Here is a 26,095-nt window from a genome sequence, read left to right on the forward strand (position 1 = left end):
AGTGGCTGTGATATACCTTGACTTTAGCAAAGCTTTTGATACAGTCTCCCACGGTATTCTTGCCAGCAAGTTAAAGAAATATGGATTGGATGAATGGACTATAAGGTGGATAGAAAGCTGGCTACATCGCTGGGCTCAATGGGTAGTGATCAACAGCTCGATGTCCAGCCGGTATCAAGCGGAGTGACCCAGGGGTTGGTCTTGGGGCCGGTTTTGTTCAACATCTTCATTAATGATCTGGATGATGGGATGGATTGCACCCTCAGCAAGTTCGCAGATGACACTAAGCTGGGGGAAGAGGTAGGTATGCTGGAGGGTAGGGATAGGGTCCAGAGTAACCTGGACAAATTGGAGGATTGGGCTGAAAGAAATCTAATGAGGTTCAACAAGGACGGAAGAATCCCATGCACTGCTACAGGCTGGGGACCGACTGGCTAAGCAGCAGAAAAGGAGCTGGGGATTACTGTGGACGAGAAGCTGGATATGAGTCAACAATGTGCCCTTGTTGCCAAGAAAGCTAACGGCATATTGGGCTGCATTAGTAGGAGCATTGCCAGCAGATCGAGGGAAGTGATTATTCCCCTCTATTCGGCACTGGTGAGGCCACAGCTGGAGTACTGCGTCCAGTTATTGGCCCCCCATTACAGAAAGAATGTGGGTAAATTGAAGAGAGTCCAGCAGAGGGCAACGGAAATTATTAGGGGGCTGGGGCAAATGACTTATGAGGAGAGGCTGAGGGAACTGGGTTTATTTAGTCTGCAAAAGAGAAGAGTGAGGGAAGATTTGATAGCAGCCTTCAACTAACTGAAGAGGGGTTTCAAAGAGGATGGAGCTAGGCTGTTCTCAGTGGTGGCAGATGACAGAACAAGAAGCAATGGCCTCAAGTTGCAGTGGGAGAGGTCTAGGTTGGATATTAGGAAACACTATTGCACTAGGAGGGTGGTGAAGCACTGGAATGGGTTCCCTAGGGAGGTGGTGGAATCTCCATCCATAGATTTCAGAGTAGCAGCCGTGTTAGTCTGTATTCGCAAAAAGAAAAGGAGTACTTGTCCAAAAGAGTACCCAGAAGTCACCTACTACAGGACAGGCCTAACAAAGAAAATAACAGAACGCCACTAGCCGTCACCTTCAGCCCCCAACTAAAACCTCTCCAACGCATTATCAAGGATCTACAACCTATCCTGAAGGACGACCCATCACTCTCACAAATCTTGGGAGACAGGCCAGTCGTTGCCTACAGACAGCCCCCCAACCTGAAGCAAATACTCACCAGCAACTTCATACTACACAACAGAACCACTAACCCAGGAACCTATCCTTCCAACAAAGCCTGTTGCCAACTGTGCCCACATATCTATTCAGGGGACACCATCACAGGGCCTAATAACATCAGCCACACTATCAGAGGCTCGTTCACCTGCACATCTACCAATGTGATATATGCCATCATGTGCAAGCAATGCCCCTCTGCCATGTACATTGGTCAAACTGGACAGTCTCTATGTAAAAGAATAAATGGACACAAATCAGATGTCAAGAATTATAACATACATAAACCAGTCGGAGAACACTTCAATCTCTCTGGTCACGCGATTACAGACATGACAGTTGCGATATTACAACAGAAAAATGCCCCCCCCCCCCCCCCGTTCCTCAGACGTTCTTGTTAAACCCTGGATTTGTGCTGGAAATGGCCCACCTTGATTATCATACACATTGTAAGGAGAGTGATCACTTTAGATAAGCTATTACCAGCAGGAGAGTGGGGTGGGGGGAGAGAAAACCTTTTGAAGTGATAAACACCTATTTTTTCATGGTCTGTGTGTATAAAACATCCTCACTGCATTTTCCACTTTATGCATCCGATGAAGTGAGCTGTAGCTCACGAAAGCTTATGCTCAAATAAATTGGTTAGTCTTTAAGGTGCCACAAGTACGCCTTTTCTTTTTCCATCCATAGAGGTTTTTAAGGTCAGGCTTGACAAAGCCCTGGCTGGGATGATTTAGTTGGGGTTGGTCCTGCTTTGAGCAGGGGGTTGGACTAGATAACCTCCTGAGATCTCTTCCAACCCTAATCTTCTATGATTCTATGAACTGCTACTCAGTGTATAACTTGGACTTTAGTCAATTATTTTAAACAACATATATTGTGGCTCTGCACACACACAATGTATTTGTTTAGCACAGGGGTGGCAAACTTCAGCTCGCCGGACAGATCCGGCCTGTCAGGGCTTTGGATCCGGCCTGCGAGATTGCCACCCCTCTGGCGCTGCAGGACCCGCACCGCTCCCGGAAGCAGCCAGCACCACGTCCCTGTGGCCCCTGGGGGCAGAGGGCTCCATGCGCTGCCCTCGCCTGCAGGCACCGCCCCCAGCAGCTCCCATTGGCCAGGAATGGGGAACCGCGGCCAATGGGAGCTTCAGGGGAGGTACCCACAGGCGAGGGCAGCACGTGGAGCCTTCTGTCCCCCTTCCCCCAGGGGCCACAGGGACATGGTGCCAGCCGCTTCCAGGAGCAGCGCGGCATGGGGCCAGGGCAAGCAGGGAGCCTGCCTTAGCCCTGCTGCGCACCACTGCCATACCAGAGCCGCTCCAGGTAAGCGGTGCTGGGCCAGAGCCCGCACCCCAAATGCCTCCTGCACTCGAACCCCCTCCTGCACCCCAATCTCCTTCCCTGAGCCCCCTACCACACCCCTCCTGCATCCCAACCCCCTGCCGCACCCCTCCTACACCTCAACCCCCTGCCCTGAGCCCCCTGATACACCAGCCTCCTGGGACCCAACCCCTTGCCCTGAGCCCCTTCCTGCACACTGCATCCCCGCCCTCACACCACACTCCCTCCCGCACCCCAACTCCCTGCCCTAGCCCTACATTCATGGCCCTGCATGCAATTTCCCCACCCAGATGTGGCTCTCAGGCCAAAAAGTTTGCCCACCCCTGGTTTAGCAGATCCCGCCCAAGGCGTTGTTTAATCAAACTTTCAGTCGTTGAGAGCCCAGACCCTAAATGATCATTTTCATTTAAGCTTTTAATTTCAAAGACAATTTAAGGTTTCCAGTGAGAAAACGTTCTTTACATATATTTCCAGTCTTCTCTACCAGTTAATTAAGGCTGCTTGTCTCCACTGCCCCAGTCTTGAAAACCCAGCCTGAGCCACAGTGCCCACACAGCTATTGTTAGTGTGCTAGCTTGAGCCCCTGCTAGCTTGAATCTGTCTACCTGGATCTGGAGGCTCGCACCCAGCTGCAGTATAGAAATAGCCATCAATACTCGTGGCTGTTCTGCTCCTATTTGGGCACCTCAAAAGAAGTGTTCGGCAGCCTGGATGAAAACAATAAGCTGTCATGGACCAAGCGCATTTGAAAATCTGGATTAGGGTAAAACACATTGTAGCAAGACAGCTAGAAAGAATAAGTGGTTTAGTTGTAAGCATTTCAGTGAATGGATGCAACAAGCAGTTGTAAGTACAGTTTAAAACTAGCTTTAGTATTGAAAGACGGGGCCAGATTCAACGGAGCTGCATACACCATCTCAGGATCTGGCCCACAAGGCTTAATTAGTGTCATCAGAAGTGACCTTCCATATCTATCATGAGACCTATACGGGACTTGGAGACTTAGCCATGCTGCTTTGACACTATTTTCTTTCTTTTTTGGCTATTGGCAGTTCCTGTAAGATTTCAGCTCCACAATGGCTCCATTTCTCAACCACTGTACCCCGCAGTGGTCTGGCTAGTGAAATGTGTCCCAGAACCACAACTGCTTCTTCGGCTTATTCCACTTACAGGCAAAGCTGATTTTTCCCTCCTCTTCTCCCATAAGCATGATAAAAAAAGGCTATTGCCTCTGTTTTGCTCTAGGCGGAAACCAAGAAAGAGATTGAGTTGCCTGTATGGGTTGTTTTTCAGATCTGAAAGCTTCTAATTAGTCGCCCTGCAAACACGCCTTAAAATACTATGGCAGCAAATACACTGTGCCCAGTGATAACGCTTAGAAGTGTAGGGCTTTTTGGTTTCCAGGATAAACACTTCCTGTTCCTTTTGATCACTTACATTCAATTTCTGTGCCAAACATTTAAAAGCATTTTGTTTCTCTTTTACATTTATCTGCTCAAGCTATTGATTAGAGGGACCGGTCTGATCCCTTGAACAAATCTGGCTGGCTTATCTGTGTTTGGTTGCTCAGAAAAAGACCCAAACTATGATAACCAGCCTTCATATTGTAACACGTATACACCATTGAATGTCAATAGAAAATCTTTGTTTTATTCTATTGAATCAAATAAAACGGACTTTGTAACTAATGGGTATAGATGAAACAAACCTGCTTGCACAATCAGGAGAAGCGGTTCCCATTGTGTCTAGTGAAGTAACATGTTACAACAAGACTCCAGGTACTGCCATTCTCTGAATCTGTTCTCTCTCCAGTGAGAGACAAGGTGGGCAAGGTAATATCTTTTATTGGATCAACTTCTCTTGGTGGAAGAGACAAGCTTTCGAGCTTACACAGAGCTCTTCATCAGGTCTGGGAAGTGGGCTCAGAACGTCACAGCTAAATACCAGGTGGAACAGACTGTCAAGCATAAGGAGTTAACACGTGTTGCAAGAGACCATTCAAGGTGACGTGAGCAGTTAATGCCTCTGCAGTCACAGGACAAAGGAGGGTTAGTGGGTTACAGAGTGTTGTAATGAACCATAGATCTGGTGTCTTTACTGAGCTGATTATTTTTAGTGTCCAGTCAAGTTATAAATTCAAGTTCCTTGGCTCATCTTTTGAAGGTGTCATGCAGGTTTCCTTTGAGGAATGAGGATTAAAAAGTCAGATATGGAGTGATCGCTTTGTAATATGTGGTTAATATGGTGTTTTTGTCTTTCATCATTTTTCTGTGTGAGTTCCTTCGAGAGCATAGTGATTGTCTGGTTTCACCCACACAGTTGTTCTTGGGGCATTTAGTGCACTGGATGAGGTACACCACATGCCTTCTGAAACCTTGAATGGTCTCTTGCAACATGTGTTAACTCTTTATGCTTTACAATCTGTTCCACCTTGTAGTTAGCTGTGGCACTCCAAGTACCATCCCTAGACCTGAAGAAGAGCTCTGTATAGCTCAAAACTGTGTCTCTTTCACCAACAGAATTGGGTCCAATAAAAGATATTCCCTCACCCACCTTGTCTCTCCCATATCCTGGGACCAACACAGCTACAACAACACTGCAAACTCTCTCTGTTGAGGTGAAGTAGCTGAAATTGGACACAGTAATCTATCCAAGAGTGGGCACTTGCTCTAGTGTAATTTAATTCTTTGGATTATTTATTCCATTTTACCATTCATCCTCTGGCTCAACTCCTCCAAGATGTTTAAAAATCCAGCTGGAATTTCACCTTCATTTTTCCTAACCAAAACGTGATATCTGCACACTTCAACAACTTGCTCTCCACCTTCATCCTCACCCCAAGTCATTAATATATTTAAGATCATTGGATGTAGTGGAGTGTAAGAATAAATACACGGCAAAAATATAGGAGACACCACACCTGTCAATTACTACATTTTACCCAATCAGTGATGCTGGCAAGGTAAAGAGCTGGAGGAGGTTGAGGACACCACTGCTGGGTATCTGAAAGAGAAGAGAGCAGTAGAGGGGAATGGAGGATGGTTGAAAAATGAGAGAGGTCAACTGTGAAGATCTCGGATGTAGGACTTTGATTCACCCCTTGTGGTAGTGACCCCTGTATTTTCTGTTTGTTTTGTGTCACCAAAAAGGCTAGTAGCAATTGGACATCTAACATAGTGAAAGCCAGCTTAACTTCAGTACCCAGAAAGATAATGGAGCAAATAATTAAGAAATCAGTTTGTACACACGTAGAAGAAGATAATAAGGTGATAAGTAACAGCATGGATTTATAAACAAATTGTGCCAAACCAACTTAATAGCTTTCTTTGACAGGGTAACAAGCCTTGTGGATGGGGGGGAAGAGGTAGACGTGGTATATCTTGACTTTAGTAAGGCTTTTGATACAGTCTCACATGACCTTCTCACAAACAAACTAGGGAAATACAACCTAGATAGAACATAACTGGTTGGAAATTGTTTCCAGAGAGTATTTATCAGTGGTTCATATATGATATGCTGGAAGGGCATATCAAGTAAGGTCCTGCAGGCATAGACGCTGACTTTTATTTTTCCCCGGGGGTGCTCCAGCCCCACTCTGCCCTGAGGCCCCATCCCCACCCCTTTCCCCAAGGTCTCGCCCTCGCTCTGCTTCTTCCTGCCCTGTTCTGCCCCCACCCCTGAGACCAAGGCCCCGTCCTTCACTCACTGCTCTCCGCCCTCCCACAAGCCACACCCCCAGCTGTTTGGCAGCGCCACTGATTAGCTGATCCAGGCAGCCACCAAACAGCTGATCGGTGGTGCCGCAAACAGCTGTAGCTGGACCACCCGCAGAATTGGTGCATACGCCCGCAGGGATCAGTTTTGGATCTGGTTCTGTTCAATATCTTCATCAACGATTTAGCTAATGGCATCGAGAGTACACTTTTAAAGTACACATGTGCCAGCAATGCCCCTCTGCCATGTACATTGGCCAAACCGGGCAGTCTCTACACAAAAGAATAAATGGACACAAATCTGACATCAGGAATCATTACATTCAAAAACCGGTAGGAGAACACTTCAACCTCTCTGGTCACTCAGTAACAGACATAAAGGTGGCAATTTTGCAACAGAGAATCTTCAAAAACAGACTCCAACGAGAAACTGCTGACTTGAATTAATATGCAAACTAGATACCATTAACTTGGGTTTGAATAGAGACTGGGAGTGGCTGGGTCATGACACATATTGAATCTATTTCCCCATGTTAGGTATCCTCACACCTTCTTGTCAACTGTCTAAATAGGCCATCTTGATTATCACTATAAAAGTTTTTTTCTCCTGCTGATAATAGCTCATCTTAATTAATTAGCATCTTACAGTTGGTATGGCTACTTCCACCTTTTCATGTTCTCTGTATGTATCTTCTTACTATATGTTCCATTCTATGCATCCGATGAAGTAGGCTGTAGCCCACGAAAGCTTATGCTCAAATAAATTTGTTAGTCTCTAAGGTGCCACAAGTACTTCTATTCTTCTTGTAAAGTTTGTGGACAATACCAAGCAGGGAGGGGTTGCAAGTGCTTTGGAGGATAGGATTATAATTCAAAATGATCTGGACAAACTGGAGAAATGGTTTGAAGTAAATAGGATGAAATTCAATATGGACAAATGCAAAATACTCCACTTAGGAAGGAGTACTGCAGAAAGGGATCTGGGGGTCATAGTGGATCACAAGCTAAATATGAGTCAACAGTGTAATGCTGTTGCAAAAAAAGCAAACATCATTCTGGGATGTATTAGCAGGAGTGGTGTAAGTAAGACATGAGAAGTAATTCTTCCGCTCTACTCCGTGCTGATTAGGCCTCAACTCGAGTATTGTGTCCAGTTCTGGGTCCCACATTTCAGGAAAGATGTGGACAAATTGAAGAAAGTCCAGAGAAGAGCAACAGAAATGATTAAAAACAACGAGGAGTCCTTGTGGCACCTTAGAGACAAACAAATGTATTTGGGCATAAGCTTTTGTGGGCTAAAACCCACTTCATCATGCATCTGATACAGACTAACACGGCTACCCCTCTGAAACCTGTCAGAAATTATTAAAGGTCTAGAAAATACGACCTGTGAGGGAAGACTGAAAAAATTGGGTTTGTTTAGTCTGGAGAAGAGAAGACTGAGAGGGGACATGATAACAGTTTTCAAGTACATAAAAGGTTGTTACAAGGAGGAGGGAGAAAAATTGTTCTCAATCTTTGAGGATAGAACAAGAAGCAACGGCTTAAATTGCAGCAAGGGCGGTTTACACTGGACATTAGGAAAAACTTCCTGTCAGGGTGGTAAAGCACTGGAATAAATTGCCTAGGGAGGTTGTGGAATCTCTGTCATTGGAGATTTTGAAGAGCAGGTCAGACAAACACCTGTCAGGGATGGTCTAGGTAATGGGTTTTGTCTACACTAGCACTTTTGTCCATAAAACTTTTGTTGGTCACGGCCAGGGGTGTGAAAAAACACCCCTGACCCACATATGTTTCACCAACAAAAGTGCTGGTGTGGACAGCACTATGTCAGCAACAACACCGCTTGCTGGGGGTGGTTTAATTATGCCAGCCGGAGAGCTCTCTCCTGCCGGCAAAGAGCGGCTACCCGGGAGACCTTACAGCGGCACAGCTGTATTGGTACAACTGTGCCACTGTAAGGTCCATGGCGTAGACATAGCCAGGTCCTGCCATGAGGGCAGGGGACTGGACTAGGTAACCTCTCGCGGTCTCTGCCAGGTCTACATTCTATGATTCTATCATTCGGGCTGCCTAACAATTTCAGTTATACAGGATGTTTGTGACTTTTCCGTTGAGCAGCTCTCCCATCTCCCTCATTGGCAGCAGGCTTTTGATAATCCCTGGGGGCTTGAGAAGTGTCCCTTCATTGTCCCAGGAAATGCCATTCAGCTTTTGCTGAGCTGTAAATTGGTAATCACCATTTCCCTTCTCCTCTCTCACTTTCCTCAGGGAAACGTTGGCAGCACGCCACAATCACTGAACATGCCAGGCTCCCGCCGAGCAGCAGCATCACACACTGGACTAGGAACACCAGCACGTGGCTATAGTAGGCAGAGGGGAGGAGGAGAGCTTAGCTGGACTCCCCCATACATCTGCAGACCCACTGCATGCGGCCATTGATACTGCCCCGCGGAACCACCGAGCCAGGAGCTCCTCCAACTCCCGGGAACCCTGCCCCCACCGTCCCATCTGGAACAATAGCCTCCTCCTACTGCTACCTGTAGCTTAGGCAGCAATCTGCGCTGAAGGCTCTGGGTTCAACTCTATGGAAGATTCAAGCACAAAGGAGAATTTTTTGCTTAAAACACACACACAGGAAACTACACATTCAGAAAACCTGTTAAAACACCATTATTTCAGCTGCAAAGTAAAGCACTTGAAAGTTAGGAAATGCCAGATATACAGTTGCCTGTGCAATCTTAATTCAGCCCTTTGCGCGTACGCACTGTGAAACGGTCTTTAAGTACATGCTGACGTGCTGTCCTTTTGCTCAGCCAGCGCCCCGGATGGATAACCAAGGGGGCCAAATGATGGTTACAAAGGCAACTGTAAATCTGACGTTTCCTAACTTTGGAGTGCTTGACTTTGCAACCTCAATCATTTTCTTTTAATGCAGTATTTTGGGTGAAATATATGTAAAAATATTGTTTTAAAGAACAAGGCTATAATCCCTTGTGGGGGGTTGGAAGACTCCCTTGGCCATGGTTTATGACAGGCATGGCCAAACTGCAGCTCGTGAGCCACGTGGCTCTTTTACAGTTAAAATGTGCCCTGAGGAGTGGGCTGGCAGGGTGTGGGGGAGAAGCTCGGGGCTTCTGCCTTGCAGCAGGGTGATGGGAGTAGGGTTTTCTGTCCTGCAGGGAGGGGGGGTCAGGCACCGCCCTGCAGGGCAGATTGTGCGGTTCTTGCAGCTCTTGAACTTCTGAAGATTATCGTATGCAGCTCAGAGGGTCAGTAAGTTTCGCCACCCCTCGTTTATGACATTACAGGACCCCGGTTTGTATTGTAACACTAATCTTCATGCTACCACCTAGATTATCCCATTCATTTACTGCTCTTCCCCTGGATCAGCTCTTTTATCATACTGCTGTTTTCTATGGCTTCAACATGGTTCAGTTCACAACAGGATTTTGCCCTTCACATTGTGGTAGCTTATTTTTCCTTAATAATTAATCTCTTCTAAAGCACCTTAAACTAAAGACGTTTGTAAATGAAAGTACATTGTGGGCATGGACAGCTGGTCTAATGGGTTACAATGGATGTCAAAAGAGAGGCCAGATGCTTTCCATGCACTATCCTTACAATCTACAGTAGTTGTGAGAGTTTACTGACACAGCCAACCAGGCTGATGCAGAGAGTTAGCCATTCTATGGTAATTCAGTCCTGTGTAGCTGAAGCTATGGTAATATACAAAAATGAAAACAGAATTGATTACATTATAAGGCACCTTTGAGATGCTGCAGAATGCTAACAAACAATATCCATTGAAAAAGTTATTCAAGTGGATTTGAACAGAAATGACACTAACTCTTTGGAAGAATTTATGAAACTAAAAAAAGAAATTACATATATGACTTCCTCTTAATAAACTTTTCATATGCATTTAGACCAAAATCTTAGACCAGCTCGTGGCTTAGAGACACATAGCCCATACTTAGGGAAGCAAATATGATAGACGAAGGTGTGTCTAGTATAAACACTATAGTGAATACTTTCATTAATCATTATCCCATGATTAAAACCAAGCACACGGCTGTGTCGATTAAAAGAAAGCTATTGTAGAAAGGTTGTTCTGCGCTTTGTCAGGAGCAGGATATCCTGGAATTTCAGTTGACATTCATCCTCACTAACTGAGCAAATACAGGGGTATAAATAGCTGCTAGCTTACTTATTCCTACTGCAGATGAGTAACTGGAAGAGGTGCATTTTCACTCTCTGCTCCGAGACCTCAGCCTAAGGTTCCAGGTGAGAAAATCATTCTAAGAAAATGCATTTTTATAGGACTGTCTTTTTCCTGAAAAGGATATGCATTTCCTTTCCAAGGTGTACGTGTGCTCCTTGCTGAAGTTCCTACAGCTGTCATTGCTATTCTGTAGGTTAAAAACTGTAACAAAGAAATTAAAATAAGTAAAAATCTGTAAAAAAAATTATTTCAAGAGCTGTAAAGGATTGTTGCTGGGGTATCTGACAACACAGATCCATGAAGCAATGTCAAACCAACATTGTCAAATGTAGCTGATTCATTTTTGGCTACAAGCATATGAATAGAAAGTCTTAGTGTTCAGAGTTGCTGAGCAACCCCAGCACACAAGTGACCAGCACACCTCTGAAAACCAGGCCACTTTGATTAAAGTGGACTTGGAAGCCTATTTTTAGGCAATGAGGTTGGAAACTTTTGACCTCCAAGTGAAAGAAAAAATTCAGAGGTGCAGTTGTAATAAGATATGTAGAAATGTCTGTCAATGCAGGAAAGCTCCTCTAGTTTTCTTGAGTGGATCGCTAAAGTCCAAGATCCCGTGGCTCAGTATAGATGGAGACCCAAGATCCTGTTGAGTTATTCATAATTGCTTGCTCCAACAATAAGGAAACAAGGTGCTCTGACCAGAAACAATGCTTCTTGAGTAACTTCTGCTGAAGTGAGGTGTCCATGAGACATGGCTTATAGGCATTTCAAAGTTGTATTGTCTTATGCAGAAGCTGTCTAAAGATTTTCTCTCTTAACACTAGACACTTCTGAATTTACTTTCCAGAAAACATGCACTCCTTTCAGTTACTGTGTTCTCTCCTCCTCTGCAATGCCCTGGTGGTAGCTGCCCAGAGAAAACTACAGAAAGTCCCTGAGCAGGAGGAGGAGGAGAACGTCACGCGGATAAGGATGCCTCAAACTCTCTCCCGAGGTGAGATGGTGAAGTCTCTGAGCACAGCATTTATCTTTATTAGCATTTCCATGTGATGCCCATCTACATAACTTCTGGGCATCTTACCTTAGCAAAAATAATGTATAAACATGAATATCACCCATGCACCCAGGTAGTCAAATGACTTCTGTTGCTTCCCAATATTTACAGTCAGTGGCTGGGAGACCTTCCCTCACTGACATTCAGAAATATAGTCCCAAACCATTACTTAAAGAGGTGAACTTTGATTGGGCCCTGAAGGCCAATAAATCCTGCCTCTGGCCCTTGGGGAGGTTGGGATATCTTCCCCAGCTTTCAGCTTGTATGGGACTACAGTGCTTCCAGACCCAAATCTAGATGGGCTATGAAGGGGAGGGAGGGGAGTCTGAAGTTGCTCACCCTGCCCATCCTGCTGGCTGCCAATCCACTACTTAGAGGTTAAACTCCATGTAGGCAGGAAGCAAATGTAGCCTTCTGCCAGGAGGTTCACTTGTGCCATCCCCTCCTGCCCATCTTGGCAGGCAGACATCTGCAGCTATGGCTCCTGACTGCAGCCAGCTCCACTCTTCCTTTCCTGAACTGCTCCTCTGCTGAGAGTCAGGGCAGCATCTTTCCTTCCTAGGGGCTAGGCACAAGACCGGAGACAAGGGGGGAGGACAGCAATATTTGTAGAGCGGAAGTCATCAGTTTTGAAAAGTATTGTGTAGATTTTTGATAACCTGCTTCTGTTGTTAGATTTCTTAAATGTTCTTCAAAGTTGGTGTGTATCTAATCACTAAAGCACAACTGTCCTGTAAAATGTAGACGTTTGGAAATATTGAAATAATGTATATTTGGGTAATTGTCATATAATTGATCAAAGGCATATATCTGACTGGTCTTATCAAGAAAATGAGTAAATCTAGTAAGACCACAAAGGTCCCAGTCTTCACATAGACACATACAGAGGAAAAAAAGGATTATTACAAAAAAGGAGACAAGGAAGAGATTGGAAGGCATTTATGAATTGTGGCAACTCTTATTCCTATACCCATTGTATGCTAAGTAAATGGGTTCATTATTGTAGTGTGGATAAAGAAAAAGATGTATAGAATGGGGCCATCCTCCATGAAAGGAGATGTTTTAAATGAAGGGATAATGGAATAGTTTAGTGCTTGTGAAAAGGGAGTACAGATGAGTGTCCACCTGGAGGCATCATCTAGTAGAACAAAAGCATGTGTGTTAGTGAAGCAGGTGAGTGGCTGCATCTGTAGAAGAGTAACTTTCCTATCCCGTAGTCTACCAGGTGTCTGGTGGAAATTGTTCAATACTCTGCAGGTAAGACATAGACTGGGCAGAGCTTAAATGCATTTTATGTGGTTCCAAACTTTTATTTCCAAGCTTCACCCCCCAGAGAGATTCCAAGTTCTTCATTCCCCTTTGTCCTGGATAACAGGAGTGATGAGTAGTAGACAACATTTAGCCTTTGGCGACATTGGTCAGCAAAGTGTGGACATCCACCTGCTCCAGAGATCAACTGTACCATTTGTACACAAAAGAAATTAATCAATCTATCTTCTCTATAGGATGGGGTGATGAAATTGAATGGGTTCAGACATATGAAGAAGCTTTAGCTATATCAAGAAACAGGTAATCTTTAGTTATTCTTTTGCTGCATCATAAAAGGGTTTACTTAGGGACACTGGTGATAATTCTACAAGAAGCTATTGTTTAAATCGGCAAAATGTGCTAATATGATGCTAAAACCATTGACTATGATTGTGTTATGGTTGATTTGTATTCCAGCAGTGAGCGAGCCCTACTCAGAACTGATACTCCATTGAAGCTAGGCACTGTACCAATATATTGTAAAAAGCAACCCCTGCCCACAGCGGCTTTGGAAAAACTAAAGCTCACGAACATTCTAGGAACTACAGTTCCACTTATGTCATTTGACACCCTGACAAAGACTCATCTTTGTCTTCCTTGTACAAGCCTGATTCTCCAAGACGACAAGTGCCTTTCAATCCTGTTGATTTAAAGAACAGCTGAATAGAACTTCGGTGGGAGGTGACCTCCCAGGAGATGAGCACCTTGCAGGATTGGGTCCACAGTATTTATCAGATTAATTTTAATACAGTTGCTGCTCTAACTGAAAGCTTTCATGCTTCAAAACTTTCACACTTCAAAAGTCTTGGACTTCTATACTATAAAATCAATCAGGCTGAAGAGAGTTATAGGAATGTAGTTCCATCCTGGTTTCATTAAACTTCATTTGCGTATTACGGTTTCACTAGAACCCTTGTACATAATCCTTTCTTTGTATATCATCGCAGCCATATGATCGAATAGCCATATTGTTGTGACTTGGAATATGAAGGGACATTTCACTTATAACAGCTAAGCAATGCACAAAACCTTAGTATGGGAAGTATACTTGGAAGATCCACTGACAAGCCAACCAAGCTCTTCTCATAGTTCCTGGATGTGGTTTTTAGCAGCATCAGAACCCCAATGCAATTATAGCCCTGTAACAACATAGTTGCTTATATGTTAGTGTTTTCTATAAATGATCTGACATGCCACCTTTTTCATGTTCTTTTAGCAAGAAACCTCTGATGATCATCCACCACTTAGAAGAATGCCCTTATAGCCAAGGTGAGAAAAAAGGAAACCCTTCTAAATCAATCTGAACCCCTTCTAAGACCTCCTGAAACATCCTCCAAAACAGGAGCAATTAACTCTGCTTGGCTTATAGATAAGAGTATGGAATAAAAGGTCCATAACACCTTTTTAGCAACCTGCTTTAGGTCAAAACTTCAGTGGCTGAGGCACTGTTTATGGAGGGTAAACCTGTTAGCTTTTTGGATCAGCATCCAAAATAGCCTTGGCACCTAAACTTCCTCAGAGGACACTGACAAGGGACATGAAGTCATTGCATCTTCTTTCACCCAGACCCAGCCAGGGTAAAGCTCAATTTATATTAATCAGGGATTATAATTTTATTAGAAAAATGGCTCAGATATTCTGTTATTTGTTTCATAGTTATGTAGTATATACAACATCACAAAAACAGTATGTGATCATATCATTAAAGATCGCATCATCACATATGGGACAAGGGGGCAAAAATATTAATTTGGGCATTTCCTAACTTTGGGGTGTTTGACTTTGCAACCGTGATGTTGTTACTTGGCTTGCGTGTTTGGTGTGTTCTCTCCCTGTGCTTTCCCATCTCTGCGCAGAGAGGTGGTCCAGCAGAGCTCTGGCTCCTCAATTCACAATTAGCATGAGAAATTTCAGCCCTAACAGCTGAAGTTTGGCAAAATAATAAGCAAGTACAGAACAGGGCCAGAATGGCAAGTGTCATGCAACCTTAATTACAGGCATCGCTAGCTGCGCCACCTCTAATTATTTTTATTATTGATAAAGGGACCTTCATGCTTATGGTATTCTGAAAATGGGATGAGTTAGATATTGGTAAAGAAGTGACTTGCCAATGACCTGCAACAGCCATTCTCTGATCAACGTGGTCTAAAACATCTAGAATAACTTTAGATGGGACTTCTCTCCAAATGTAACATCTCATCTGTAGGATGGCATCTCTTAGAAGTGCAGTGACTTCTAATTGCTCTATAATGCCACCATAAGGCCTGAGACCGCAGTCTGGTGTGGCATTTTAAGACAGGACCTTCGAGCCTTCAAGGCCATTTATATTTATAAACCAGTCAGTCATTCCAAGAGGGAATATTGGTACCTTTCCATTATCTAGGAAGATCCTTTTTTGCCAAAGAAAAGCTGAGAAGATTCACTGCTCTATTAGATTTTCATCCCACTGTAGGTCATTCAGAACAAATTGAGGATCACATGTAAATTCTGACCTCAGTATTTCCTGCAACATTTTAAGTATTTGTTATTATAGTGGTTTTAGTTCTATGCAGCATAAAACATATATACATGCATGATTCCTATTCTGTCTTGTAATGCCAGTGACTACTGGAGGAAGTCAAGTTAGATTTATGATTGAGTCCCACAAAGGGAATGAACTATTTTACATTACATCAAGCAGCAACTAGCTTCACAGGCAAACAAGAGATCTTTTTTTCTGCTGCTTAGTTTATTAGACCTGAATTATCCAAGCCTCATCTAACATGTGCATGTGATAGTCTGAAGATGTTAACCATAAATTGATGGTTTTAGGAACACTATAAGTGGATATAAAACATACACCGGAGTGGAAAACAGTGAGCTGCAGATCAAATTCCCCACCTAAATTATTTTTTTTGTTTTTAGCTTTAAAGAAAGCTTTTGTTTCCAGCCCAGAGATCCAAAAGATGGCTCAAGAGGATTTTATTATGCTTAATCTGGTGGTAAGATCATAATTTAAAAGTCATAATTATCAAAATATATGATGGGAAGCAGAATAAAGAGTCTTAATAACAAATCAGAAATTTACTTCTTTGGGCTTTTTTATTAATTATTTTATTTTCATTCAAATATCTGGTTTCCAAGTTGCTGGAAACCCACAACAGGGTTTGGTAAAAATTCCTTTTTTAGGAGGAGAAGACAGAGACATTACTACTCTCAAATCCAGATATATTTATGTTATCTAGTCTCAAATAGTTTTCTTAGGTTTCTTAGGACCTCTATCAGCAGGTCATGGTCAGTAACAGAATACTGAATTGAGTGGGACCTTGTTCTGATCCAACACAGCAAGCCCTATGTAACTATTGGTGCTGTGTTATATGCAGGGGGAGAAGGGAGACTCCATAGACCACCCCACAAATTGTACTTGAAGCGAAATAAAGACGACTGATTAGTTTGTTCCATTTCTGTTGCTTTGACTGATGTGACAGCTGTTCTGATAATGACCTATCACAAAAAAAATTAACTTTCTTTCAGCATTCGAGCACAGATGACAACCTGGCCCCTGATGGCCACTATGTCCCTAGGATCCTCTTTGTCGGTGAGCTTCCCAATTCTTTGTGATAATCAAAATGGAACAATTGCCTTGTGTGATGTGTAGCACAGATTTCTTGCTTGGTCAGCAGGAAACCCACATTTCTCCAAGTTATACTTAAATAGTTAAGGTTTGGTTTTTAAAGCTGCAGGACATTACGACCAAGACTTGAAAAAGTGGTTAGTGATTTTTCTTGCCTAACCTGAGACATTTTAAAAAGATTTGCTTTTCAGAGGATGGCTGCTCAGCACTGTCTGAAAATTGGGCTCCTTTAAGGTGTAAAGTTGGCCACCCAAAAATCAGTAGTCACTGTATTTAAATGTTGGCCACCATGGGCCAAATCCTCAGTTGGTATAAATCAGTGTAGCGCCACTGACATCAACATACCAACTTATACCAATTAAGGAGCTGGTCCTATATACACACATGATACAGACCCAATGTGGCACCATGCTGTAGTGTGTGAAAACAGATAAGCATTAGACTCTCTGCATATATCTGAATATTTATTAAGGATTCATTGGGCTTCCCAGGGACAGGGTCTAGCCTCATAAGCAATAGTTCCAGGGGAAACCCAATGTGAGATTGTTGGGCATGAATGGGACAAAGACCGACCCTTTTTAATGACCTGGCGTCATTACTAAGCTCAGAATGGCAGTTCAGATGCATCTAACCAGTTTATTGTCCAAGAGCCAATCTAAGGCAGAGATTAAGCTCTGAGATCCACAGGGCTGTTAGCCTAAAGTGTTTCTCAGATGTGGCTACCAGGGGCTTTACTTGCAGCCACAGCTTCCTGGGCTGTGAAGGGGGGGAGGGCAAAGTAGAAATCCCTCCCCCTCCCTGTTGCTCCTGGATGTACCACCCTGGTGTTGGTTACTGGGGCCAGCAGCAGGGTTGGGCCCTGCCCCCATGTGGAGTGACCTGGAGCAGAATATTGTAGGAGCAGGCAGCCAGTGAGTTCCCCACCTTCCCAAGCTTTGGGTTTCAGCCCTCGGGTAGCAGGGCAGCAAGCTCTGGCTGCAAGGCTTCAGGCTCCAGTCCTGGGCTCTGGCTGCACAGTGGTAGGCCCCAGGCTCCGGCCAAATGGCTTCAGGCTCTGTCCCTGGACCCTGTCCTCCGGCCATGGGGCTTCGGGCTCTGGGCCCAGGACTTCAGGCTCCAGCCCCACACTGCCTCCCCCAACCCTCCAGCCAGGGCTTAATTTGTCCCAAGGCCTGCCAGGGCTCATTAAGTCTGCTGTGAAAAGTGATACTTGTATGTTTATTAATATCACTTTTCACAACAGACTTACTAGCCAGCAATAAATAAATTTCAATCATTTGGATGTGAATGTGTGCATATTTATTTGGCTTTCCTAAAGCTAATTAAGTATTTTAGGAAAAAGTGTGAGAGCAGCCACCGGCAAGAGTTCATGGCTGCACTCTGAGGCCACCAAAAACTTTTCCCTGAGAAACCCTAACCTAAACACAGCGTCAGAGTGCTGTGCTAATGAACACCGTTTTTAAAGGCTTGAATCTCTCCCCTCTCCTCCCTCCACCCCCACCCACCCCCCAAAATTAAGCAGCACTGCTCCTTCCTAAAGACCTCCATTGCTAACATTTTGGACTTTTCCCCTCCTAAAGATCCCTCTATGACAGTTCGAGCCGATCTGACAGGAAAGTATAAGAACAAAATGTATGCATATGAACCAGAAGATATTTCAAACTGTGAGTGAAATAAGCAACATTTTACATGAAACAGTGTTAGTTTCATCTCAAGCTTATAACAAGACATGGTATTTATAAAGAAATAAGGATTTAAGAGTTTAATTTTTGAAAAGGGACCTATTTTAATGGAACGTCCTCTCAAACAGCTTGTTTTCGAAATATTATGTTTGCTTTGTTCATTAACCCTCAATGGGAACAAGTGCCTTTGAGTATTGCTGGAAAGCTGAGCTGTTTATTTCTGACAACTTCCCTGACACGATCTGAACCTCTGAAAACTTCCTCAGGAAGCTGGTTCTAGAGATGTCATAGACTGTGCGGGCCACGGCAGCTTACCTGCTTGCGTTCAAGGTTTTTGCAAACTTCAGTATTAGTTTGAAATTGACTCAGTTTGAAATTTCTATCACCTAAGTCACTAAAGTGCATAACGATTCCCACTTGCAATATTACCAATCCTGAGTGTTAATATAATGAGACTGCCCCTTAAAAAACCACGAGGTCTTTAAAGTTGTATTTTGGGTTCTCTCTCTGCCTTCTGGTTTTAAAACCTTTACGGTACCTGGCAGATCATTTTCAAGCTTTTCTCTGAAACCATGAGGGCTAGAAACTTATTTTGTAAAATGAAAGATGAGATTGTCACAGTCACATAACTCAAGGAGCTGGGACTTTAAGAAAAAGATCAATCATTTTAAAACCTATGATAAAGAAAAATCACAAGCATTGGCAACAGTGCACTTGTGCAGGTCAGTAATATGTTAATTGAATTGCTCTGTTTCAAGGTTACAAACTCTGCTACTGAAATACTGATTAAAACAGAAGTGTGTGTAAAAAGAAAAGGAGTACTTGTGGCACCTTAGAGACTAACAAATTTATTTGAGCATAAGCTTTCATGAGCTACAGCTCACTTCATTGGATGCATTCAGTGGAAAATACAGTGGGGAGATTTATATACATAGAGAACATGAAACAATGGGTGTTATCATACACACTGTAATGAGAGTGATCACTTAAGGTGAGCTATTACCAGCAGGAGAGCGGAAGGGGTGGGGGGGGGGAGAGGGAACCTTTTGTAGTGATAATCAAGGTGGGCCATTTCCAGCAGTTGACAAGAATGTCTGAGGAACAGTGTTCTCTCTGGTCACTCGATTACAGACCTAAAAGTTGCAATTCTTCAACAAAAAAACTTCAAAAACAGACTCCAACGAGAGACTGCTGAATTGGAATGAATTTGCAAACTGGACACAATTAAGTTAGGCTTGAATAGAGACTGGGAATGGATGGGTCATTAGACAAAGTAAAACTATTCCCCCCTCCACCGTTCCTCAAACGTTCTTGTCAACTGCTGGAAATGGCCCACCTTGATTATCACTACGAAAAGGTCCCCCCCCCCCCGCCCCGGCTCTCCTGCTGGTAATAGCTCACCTTAAATGATCACTCTCGTTACAATGTGTATGGTAACACCCATTGTTTCATGTTCTCTATGTATATAAATCTCCCCACTGTATTTTCCACTGAATGCATCCAATGAAGTGAGCTGTAGCTCACGAAAGCTTATGCTCAAATAAATTTGTTAGTCTCTAAGGTGCCACAAGTACTCCTTTTCTTTTTGCAGACTAACCATTTAAAAGTCAGGAGATTCAAAGCATAGTATAGTCTTATTTCTCACTCCCACATAATGTAGCCATCTGTTCTGTACTGCACATTAACAAGTGCACACAGCAACACATGTCAGTGCTTTCAGTAACTCAAGTATTTTCTACAGTGATTGAAAACATGAGACGAGCAAAGACACTTCTCCACACTGAACTATGAACAACGGGCCTGACCAGATCTACACATGCCAGGGAAGTGGACAGATTGCACAGCAAAAGCCAGGGTTTGACAACCCTGATAGTGCAGAAAACATGAAAATACAAATCTGGAAGTTTAGTGGCATTAGTGCATTTTCAAATGTTCTGTACATAGTGGCTTTTTCAAAAAAGGTTAATATAGAGGAAGTGGTGGTACTGAGGGATTAGACTAGAATACATTCAATCTTCTCTGAAATAACTCTATGGCAAAGTCAAGCTTATGTGAACCCTGTGTGCTGGACAGGGAACATCTGAACAGTACACTTCTTTCTTGTAAGTAACTGTTTATTTAGGAAGTTAGCAAGTTTACAAATCACTATTCAAGCATCAGGATTCTGTTTTTGCTCATGTCTGATGTCTTTCAAACTTAATATTTTAAAAAAGTGTCAAATGCAATGTTTTTTTGTGGGCCAGTTTACTTTAATTATTGAATAAATAGTAACCAAATATCTAAGTATCCATTTCTGCTCTGTATTTTGGAGGGTATATACTTCCATTAATTTTTCCAAAACATAAACCTATATTTTAATCATTTCTCTCAAATTATGGGCTATTGGTTTCTTCTTCCCATGAGAAGCTGCTAACAAATCTCGCAAATGAGTAATTCTTCATTTCTTTGCACGTGACCATTTCTGCTAGAAAGCTCCAAGAGAAGATTAACCAATGTTTTCTTTGGTAATAAACATCCAACAGCCTAATAGTTGGTTATGAATCACATCCCAGTACTCTGATTGGACACATCTACCATATGAGTCTTTTATAAGCTGTAAGTCTGCTTTACTTTTTTCATGTCATCTTGCTTACGTTCTCGACACAGAAGGTAGCTATGGTTAAATATACTCTTTCATAGTTGTGTAGTAAAAATTAAGATGTGTAAAATTCTAAACAGATTAAAATGCACACAAGGGCAAGCTGTATACATTTTCCAAGTTTTGTACTTACCCCTTACCTAATAGCCTACTGGGTGACCTTGGGCAAAAATCACTTCCTATGTCTGTTTCCCCCTCCATTAAATGGCAATAATGATGCTGACCTCCTCTGTAAAGTGCTTTGAGATCTACTGATGAAAAGCATTCGGTAAGAGCAAGGTATCACATTACATTGTGAATTTCCACCATGACTAATGTAGGTCTCAGAAATGTTACCTGTTTTTAAAAACACCAAGTCTTTACTATCATTCAAAGAACAACACAAAAGCATCTTCAGTTGATTTTCTTTCCAGTCCAACTTTTTTTTAAATCCTTTACATGGTTGGTTGGTTGATATAAGCATGGCTACACTCAGAAAAGTGACTGGGAATAACAGTGTGGAGTTCCATGCTTATGATTCCCATCAAATTTGCTCAATTCATAACGATTTAATTTAACTGCCAGTTCTGCAACCTGAGATTCAGATCTGAAAATCAGAGATTATTTTTGGGTCACACATGACCAAGTTCTTATTGCTGAATCTTTAATTACTTTATTCACCGTCCCAGAGGCAGAATAGATTCCAAATATCTCAAACCATCGCAGTCATGTTTACATGATCACTTTTCAGACCAAACCCACACTTATGTTCAAAGAGAAAAACAGAACCTGATCCCTGCGATAAGTATCTCAGAGGAAAACACAAGGCTATGAAATCTCTTTAAAAATTCAACTTTTTTTGGCATTAAGAACGTTCTCTAAATTACATTAGCATTTCTAGGGAGCAGTGGGATGAGAATAAAGATCTAGGTTTATTGAAGTATATTTTACAGCATCCACACAAACAGAGATAGTGCCCCTGAACTGGAGAGTTCACAGAATATCAGGGTTGGAAGGGACCTCAGGAGGTCATCTAGTCCAACCCCCTGCTCAAAGCAGGACCAATCCCCAACTAAATCATCTCAGCTAGGGCTTTGTCAAGCCTGACCTTAAAAATATCTAAGGAAGGAGATTCCACCACCTCCCTAGGTAACGCATTCCAGTGTTTCACCACCCTCCTAGTGAAAAAGTTTTTCCTAATATCCAACCTAAACCTCCCCCACTGCAACTTGAGACCATTACTCCTTGTCCTGTCCTCTTCTACCACTGAGAATAGTCTAGAACCATCCTCTCTGGAACCACCTCTCAGGTAGTTGAAAGCAGCTATCAAACCCCCCCTCATTCTTCTCTTCCGCAGACTAAACAATCCCAGTTCCCTCAGCCTCTCCTCATAACTCATGTGTTCCAGTCCCCTAATCATTTTTGTTGCCCTTCGCTGGACTCTCTCCAATTTATCCACATCCTTCTTGTAGTGTGGGGCCCAAAACTGGACAGTACTCCAGATGAGGCCTCACCAATGTCGAATAGAGGGGAACGATCACGTCCCTTGATCTGCTGGCAATGCCCCTACATATACATCCCAAAATGCCATTGGCCTTCTTGGCAACAAGGGCACACTGTTGACTCATATCCAGCTTCTCGTCCACTGTAACCCCTAGGTCCTTTTCTGAAGAACTGCTGCCGAGCCATTTGGTCCCTAGTCTGTAGCGGTGCATTGGATTCTTCCGTCCTAAGCGCAGGACTCTGCACTTGTCCTTGTTGAACCTCATCAGATTTCTTTTGGCCCAATCCTCTAATTTGTCTAGGGCCCTCTGTATCCTATCCCTACCCTCCAGCGTATCTACCTCTCCTCCAAGTTTAGTGTCATCTGCAAACTTGCTGAGGGTGCAATCCACACCATCCTCCAGATCATTTATGAAGATATTGAACAAAACCGGCCCCAGGACCGACCCTTGGGGCACTCCACTTGATACCGGCTGCCAACTAGACATGGAGCCATTGATCATTACCTGTTGACAATCTACATTTAGATGTGACGTGATGAGTGAATGTAAACATCTATAAGGAAGGTCAACATTTCAGCAGCACAATCATGTGGTAACCTGCTGGTTTAGACTTGCCACATTTAGGGGTTTTTTTACAAATGCATTTAACACACTTAGTTACACCGTGATCACTGACACTTCCTTTGGGTGTCATGGAGGACAAAAGACAAAAGGGTGGAGGCTGGGTGGGCCATGCATGGCAGCCCATGGAGGAAAACCACCTGGAGATAGTTGTAGAAGAGGACATCAAAGAGGGCATAACTGCTGGAGGAGTGGGGGGGCGGGGGGTCGTCAAGAGCAACACTCAGATTATAGGTTGAATATAAAGATGGAGGTGGAGTTATAGAGGGCAAGGAGAAGATGTTACCTCGATGCAGTGGAGGATTCAAAGAGGTGGATGACAGATCGATGGGTAAGGAAGATGATTTCAGTTGGGAGGAAGACAAGATATGATCAGGGCAGGAATGTCATGTCTAGCTGCAGGTACAGAAAGGAAGGTTTGGAACTTCATAATAGCTGGGAGAAAAAATGGCCAAGATTTGGCTACTGTAGCAGAATAAAAACAGACAGAAAATGGTTAATATCAGTGGAATAACCAATGTTCAGTTATTTCAAACAAACTTTTTTTTCTGTGTCAGTGATGAAGCAAGCATGATGGCTGGAGGCCAATTTTTATTCTCACTTGATATAAATTTTCCTAGACGATCAGAAAGGGAATTTTAGCAAAGCCAGGTATTTAACCCCTACTGATCACCAAAGTCAGTTTTTTTGAGGGGGTCAGTTAAAACTTGCAACAAGAGCTATATGGTATAAAGGTTTATAGATTTGCTAGTGATGAGAGCCTGAGGTTGTCTTCCTTGGCAGCAGACTCAGCATTCCAGCAACTCTTCTTTTCTGAACTCCTTAAGAAAGAAGCACAAAAAAAGATGGAACCCTCTTGAGTGGAGCTCTGTTTGTGGGTGGAGCTCGTGAGTACTACCACTTTTTTCTGCACTGCATCCACAGATTAGGTAACATGAAATTAAAGTTACCTAATCCATGGGTCAAATGCAGGGGAAAAAAGTAGTGGTATGCATAAGCTCCACCCACAAACAAAGCTTCACCTAAGAGATACCAGAACAAGATACCACTTTGTGTGCTGCAAATCTTCATATGGATCGTTATCATTATTCCTTTTCTTTCATGTGTATTCTGATGGCGGATTGCCATCCTTCTTTCTTGCCTGCTTTGAGCAAGAAGGGAAAGTGAATGTTCTCCCATTAGTGTTCTGGTTCAGCATCAACTCTCCACTGGAAGTAAATGGGAGCAGTTTACATCTCTGAGCTTCTTTATGGCTGTCTGCAGACTCAGGCAGACATCACTACGTTAAAGAGCCTTCAGATTGTGAACTGTGTATTTGCTACTATAAAGACTGGAATAAATTTTAACTGAAAGCCTAGAGGCTTCGGCGGGGGTGACAGGAGGGGAGTATGATAGCAGCCTCCAAAAATTACTGGCTCACCGAGCCAGACCCATTCAACCCCTGTTCTAAAATCCATTCACCCCCTATTCAGGACTTCACTGCCACATTGTCTATAGTGTCAAGAAGTTTCTTTTGAATCGAGCCTGAATATGTTCTCTCAGTGTTGCCATACATTTGTCCCTGTGCTACCCTAACTCCTCTCCCTTCTTGGAGTTTACCTCCCTCAGATATGTGTAGACTCTAACATCTTTTTGGTGGTCACTTAGAAAAAATTAAAGAGTTAAATAACTAGCTTTCTGAACAAGTGAGTTCCACCAGCTCCCTAATCACTTAGGTAAACTGTAGGAAGTTATAAGAAAAAACAAAATTTTTCCTATAATGAGGTGCCCAGAGCTGAATACAATACTCCAGAAGCAGTCTTGTCAGGGCTGTACTGAGATGAGGCAGATAAAAGATTAAAAGTGGGAGTTCTGTTGGAGGAGAAGGTATTTGTAGGTATTGGTATTTGTAGAGGCTGGTAGGGGCAGTGTGCTTTGAGAGAAGCTGAGCCCTGATTAGGGGTCGGGGCTTCTCTGACTAGGGGTCCTATAAAGGTAGCCAGCCAGGCAGGGAGCAGCATAGACAGCTGCAGCAGCCAGCAAACAGAGCTGTAACAGGGGAGTTTGAGCGGGAATTTGCAAGGGGAGTTTGGGGGGGAAGACTAAGAGAGCCAGGCAGAGGAACAGACAGGCTAGTGAAGGGAGCGTGTGGTGGTCTAGCAGTGTTGTGGTGCTCGTGGGGGGTTTGTTTTGCTGTGGGTGGTGGTGTTTTGGTTTGGTTTGTGTTTCCTGGATTAACAGGGCTTAGGTGACAGACACAGAGGCAGTAGTGGGAGTGACCCATGTCGTGGAAGACACAATGAGGATGACTGGATGTGGAAGCTGTGGCATGTGCATGATCCTGGAGGAGGTACCTGAAAAAAGTTTTGTCTGCATGAAGTGCCGCCTGATAGAGCTGATGGAAGAAAAGGGGCTCAGCAGGTGGTCACTGAAGGTGAGAGGGCAAGCAAGAAGGGAAGAGCAGCTAGTCCTATAGGAAGAGGGGAACAGTTAATGGAGATACCAAAACCAAATATGAGCCCCAGGAGGATATGGGATGGATTGCAGAGGATTGCAAGAGACAATATGAATCGAGAGGACTTGCAGCCAGGGGGAACGGGGATAGACCAGAGAATTGCACCATTACCAGGAAAAGGCAAGTCTACATGACTGGGGACTCCTTACTGAGAAGGATAGACAGGCCTGTAACCAGTGGTGAGCTGGGGCCGGTTCGCACCGGTTCACGCAAACGGGTTGTTAACCCGCTTCCCTGCAGGGGGCGCTGAGGCTTCGATGGGCTCCGGCCGGGAAGTGATGTAATTCCTCCTCCGGCCACCAGGGGCGCTGTGCTGCAGGAGCCATGTGGGCTGCCGCCTGGCCCTGAACATGAGCCCTGGTGCTGCTGCTGCTGCTGCTCCCCTGGCCCTGGGGCTCCTGCTGCTGCCTGGTGGGTCCCTGGCTGCTCTGCTAGGCCTGGGCTGCGTCCTGCTGCTCTCCCCGTGAGTACCCACCACCCTGCCGCACCCCCTGCCCTGACTGCAGCAACCCCCTGCCCCCGCCTCCAGCCACCCCCCGCCTCCAGCCACCCCCTGCTCTGCCTCCAATCAGCCCCTGCCGCACCCCCTGCCCTGCCTCCAGCCACCCGCGCACCCTCTGCCCGCATCTCCAGCCACCCCCGCACACCCTG

At 43.9% G+C, this 26,095-nt stretch overlaps 1 protein-coding gene across 1 annotated transcript; it reads left to right on the forward strand.

The window, feature by feature from the left end:
• The first annotated feature begins 10,523 nt into the window (after window positions 1-10,523).
• LOC102946923 (anterior gradient protein 3-like) lies at window positions 10,524-20,028 on the forward strand. Its single transcript, XM_007060805.4, has 8 exons — window positions 10,524-10,612; window positions 11,398-11,544; window positions 13,110-13,173; window positions 14,129-14,181; window positions 15,817-15,893; window positions 16,426-16,489; window positions 18,106-18,189; window positions 19,949-20,028. Exons 2-8 carry the CDS (start codon window positions 11,403-11,405, stop codon window positions 19,996-19,998), a joined length of 534 nt encoding a protein of 177 aa, XP_007060867.2. The 5' UTR covers window positions 10,524-10,612; window positions 11,398-11,402; the 3' UTR covers window positions 19,999-20,028.
• Window positions 20,029-26,095: the final 6,067 nt, after the last annotated feature.

This window comes from Chelonia mydas, chromosome 11 (genome assembly GCF_015237465.2).
Source record: "Chelonia mydas isolate rCheMyd1 chromosome 11, rCheMyd1.pri.v2, whole genome shotgun sequence".
NCBI lineage: Eukaryota > Metazoa > Chordata > Testudines > Cheloniidae > Chelonia > Chelonia mydas.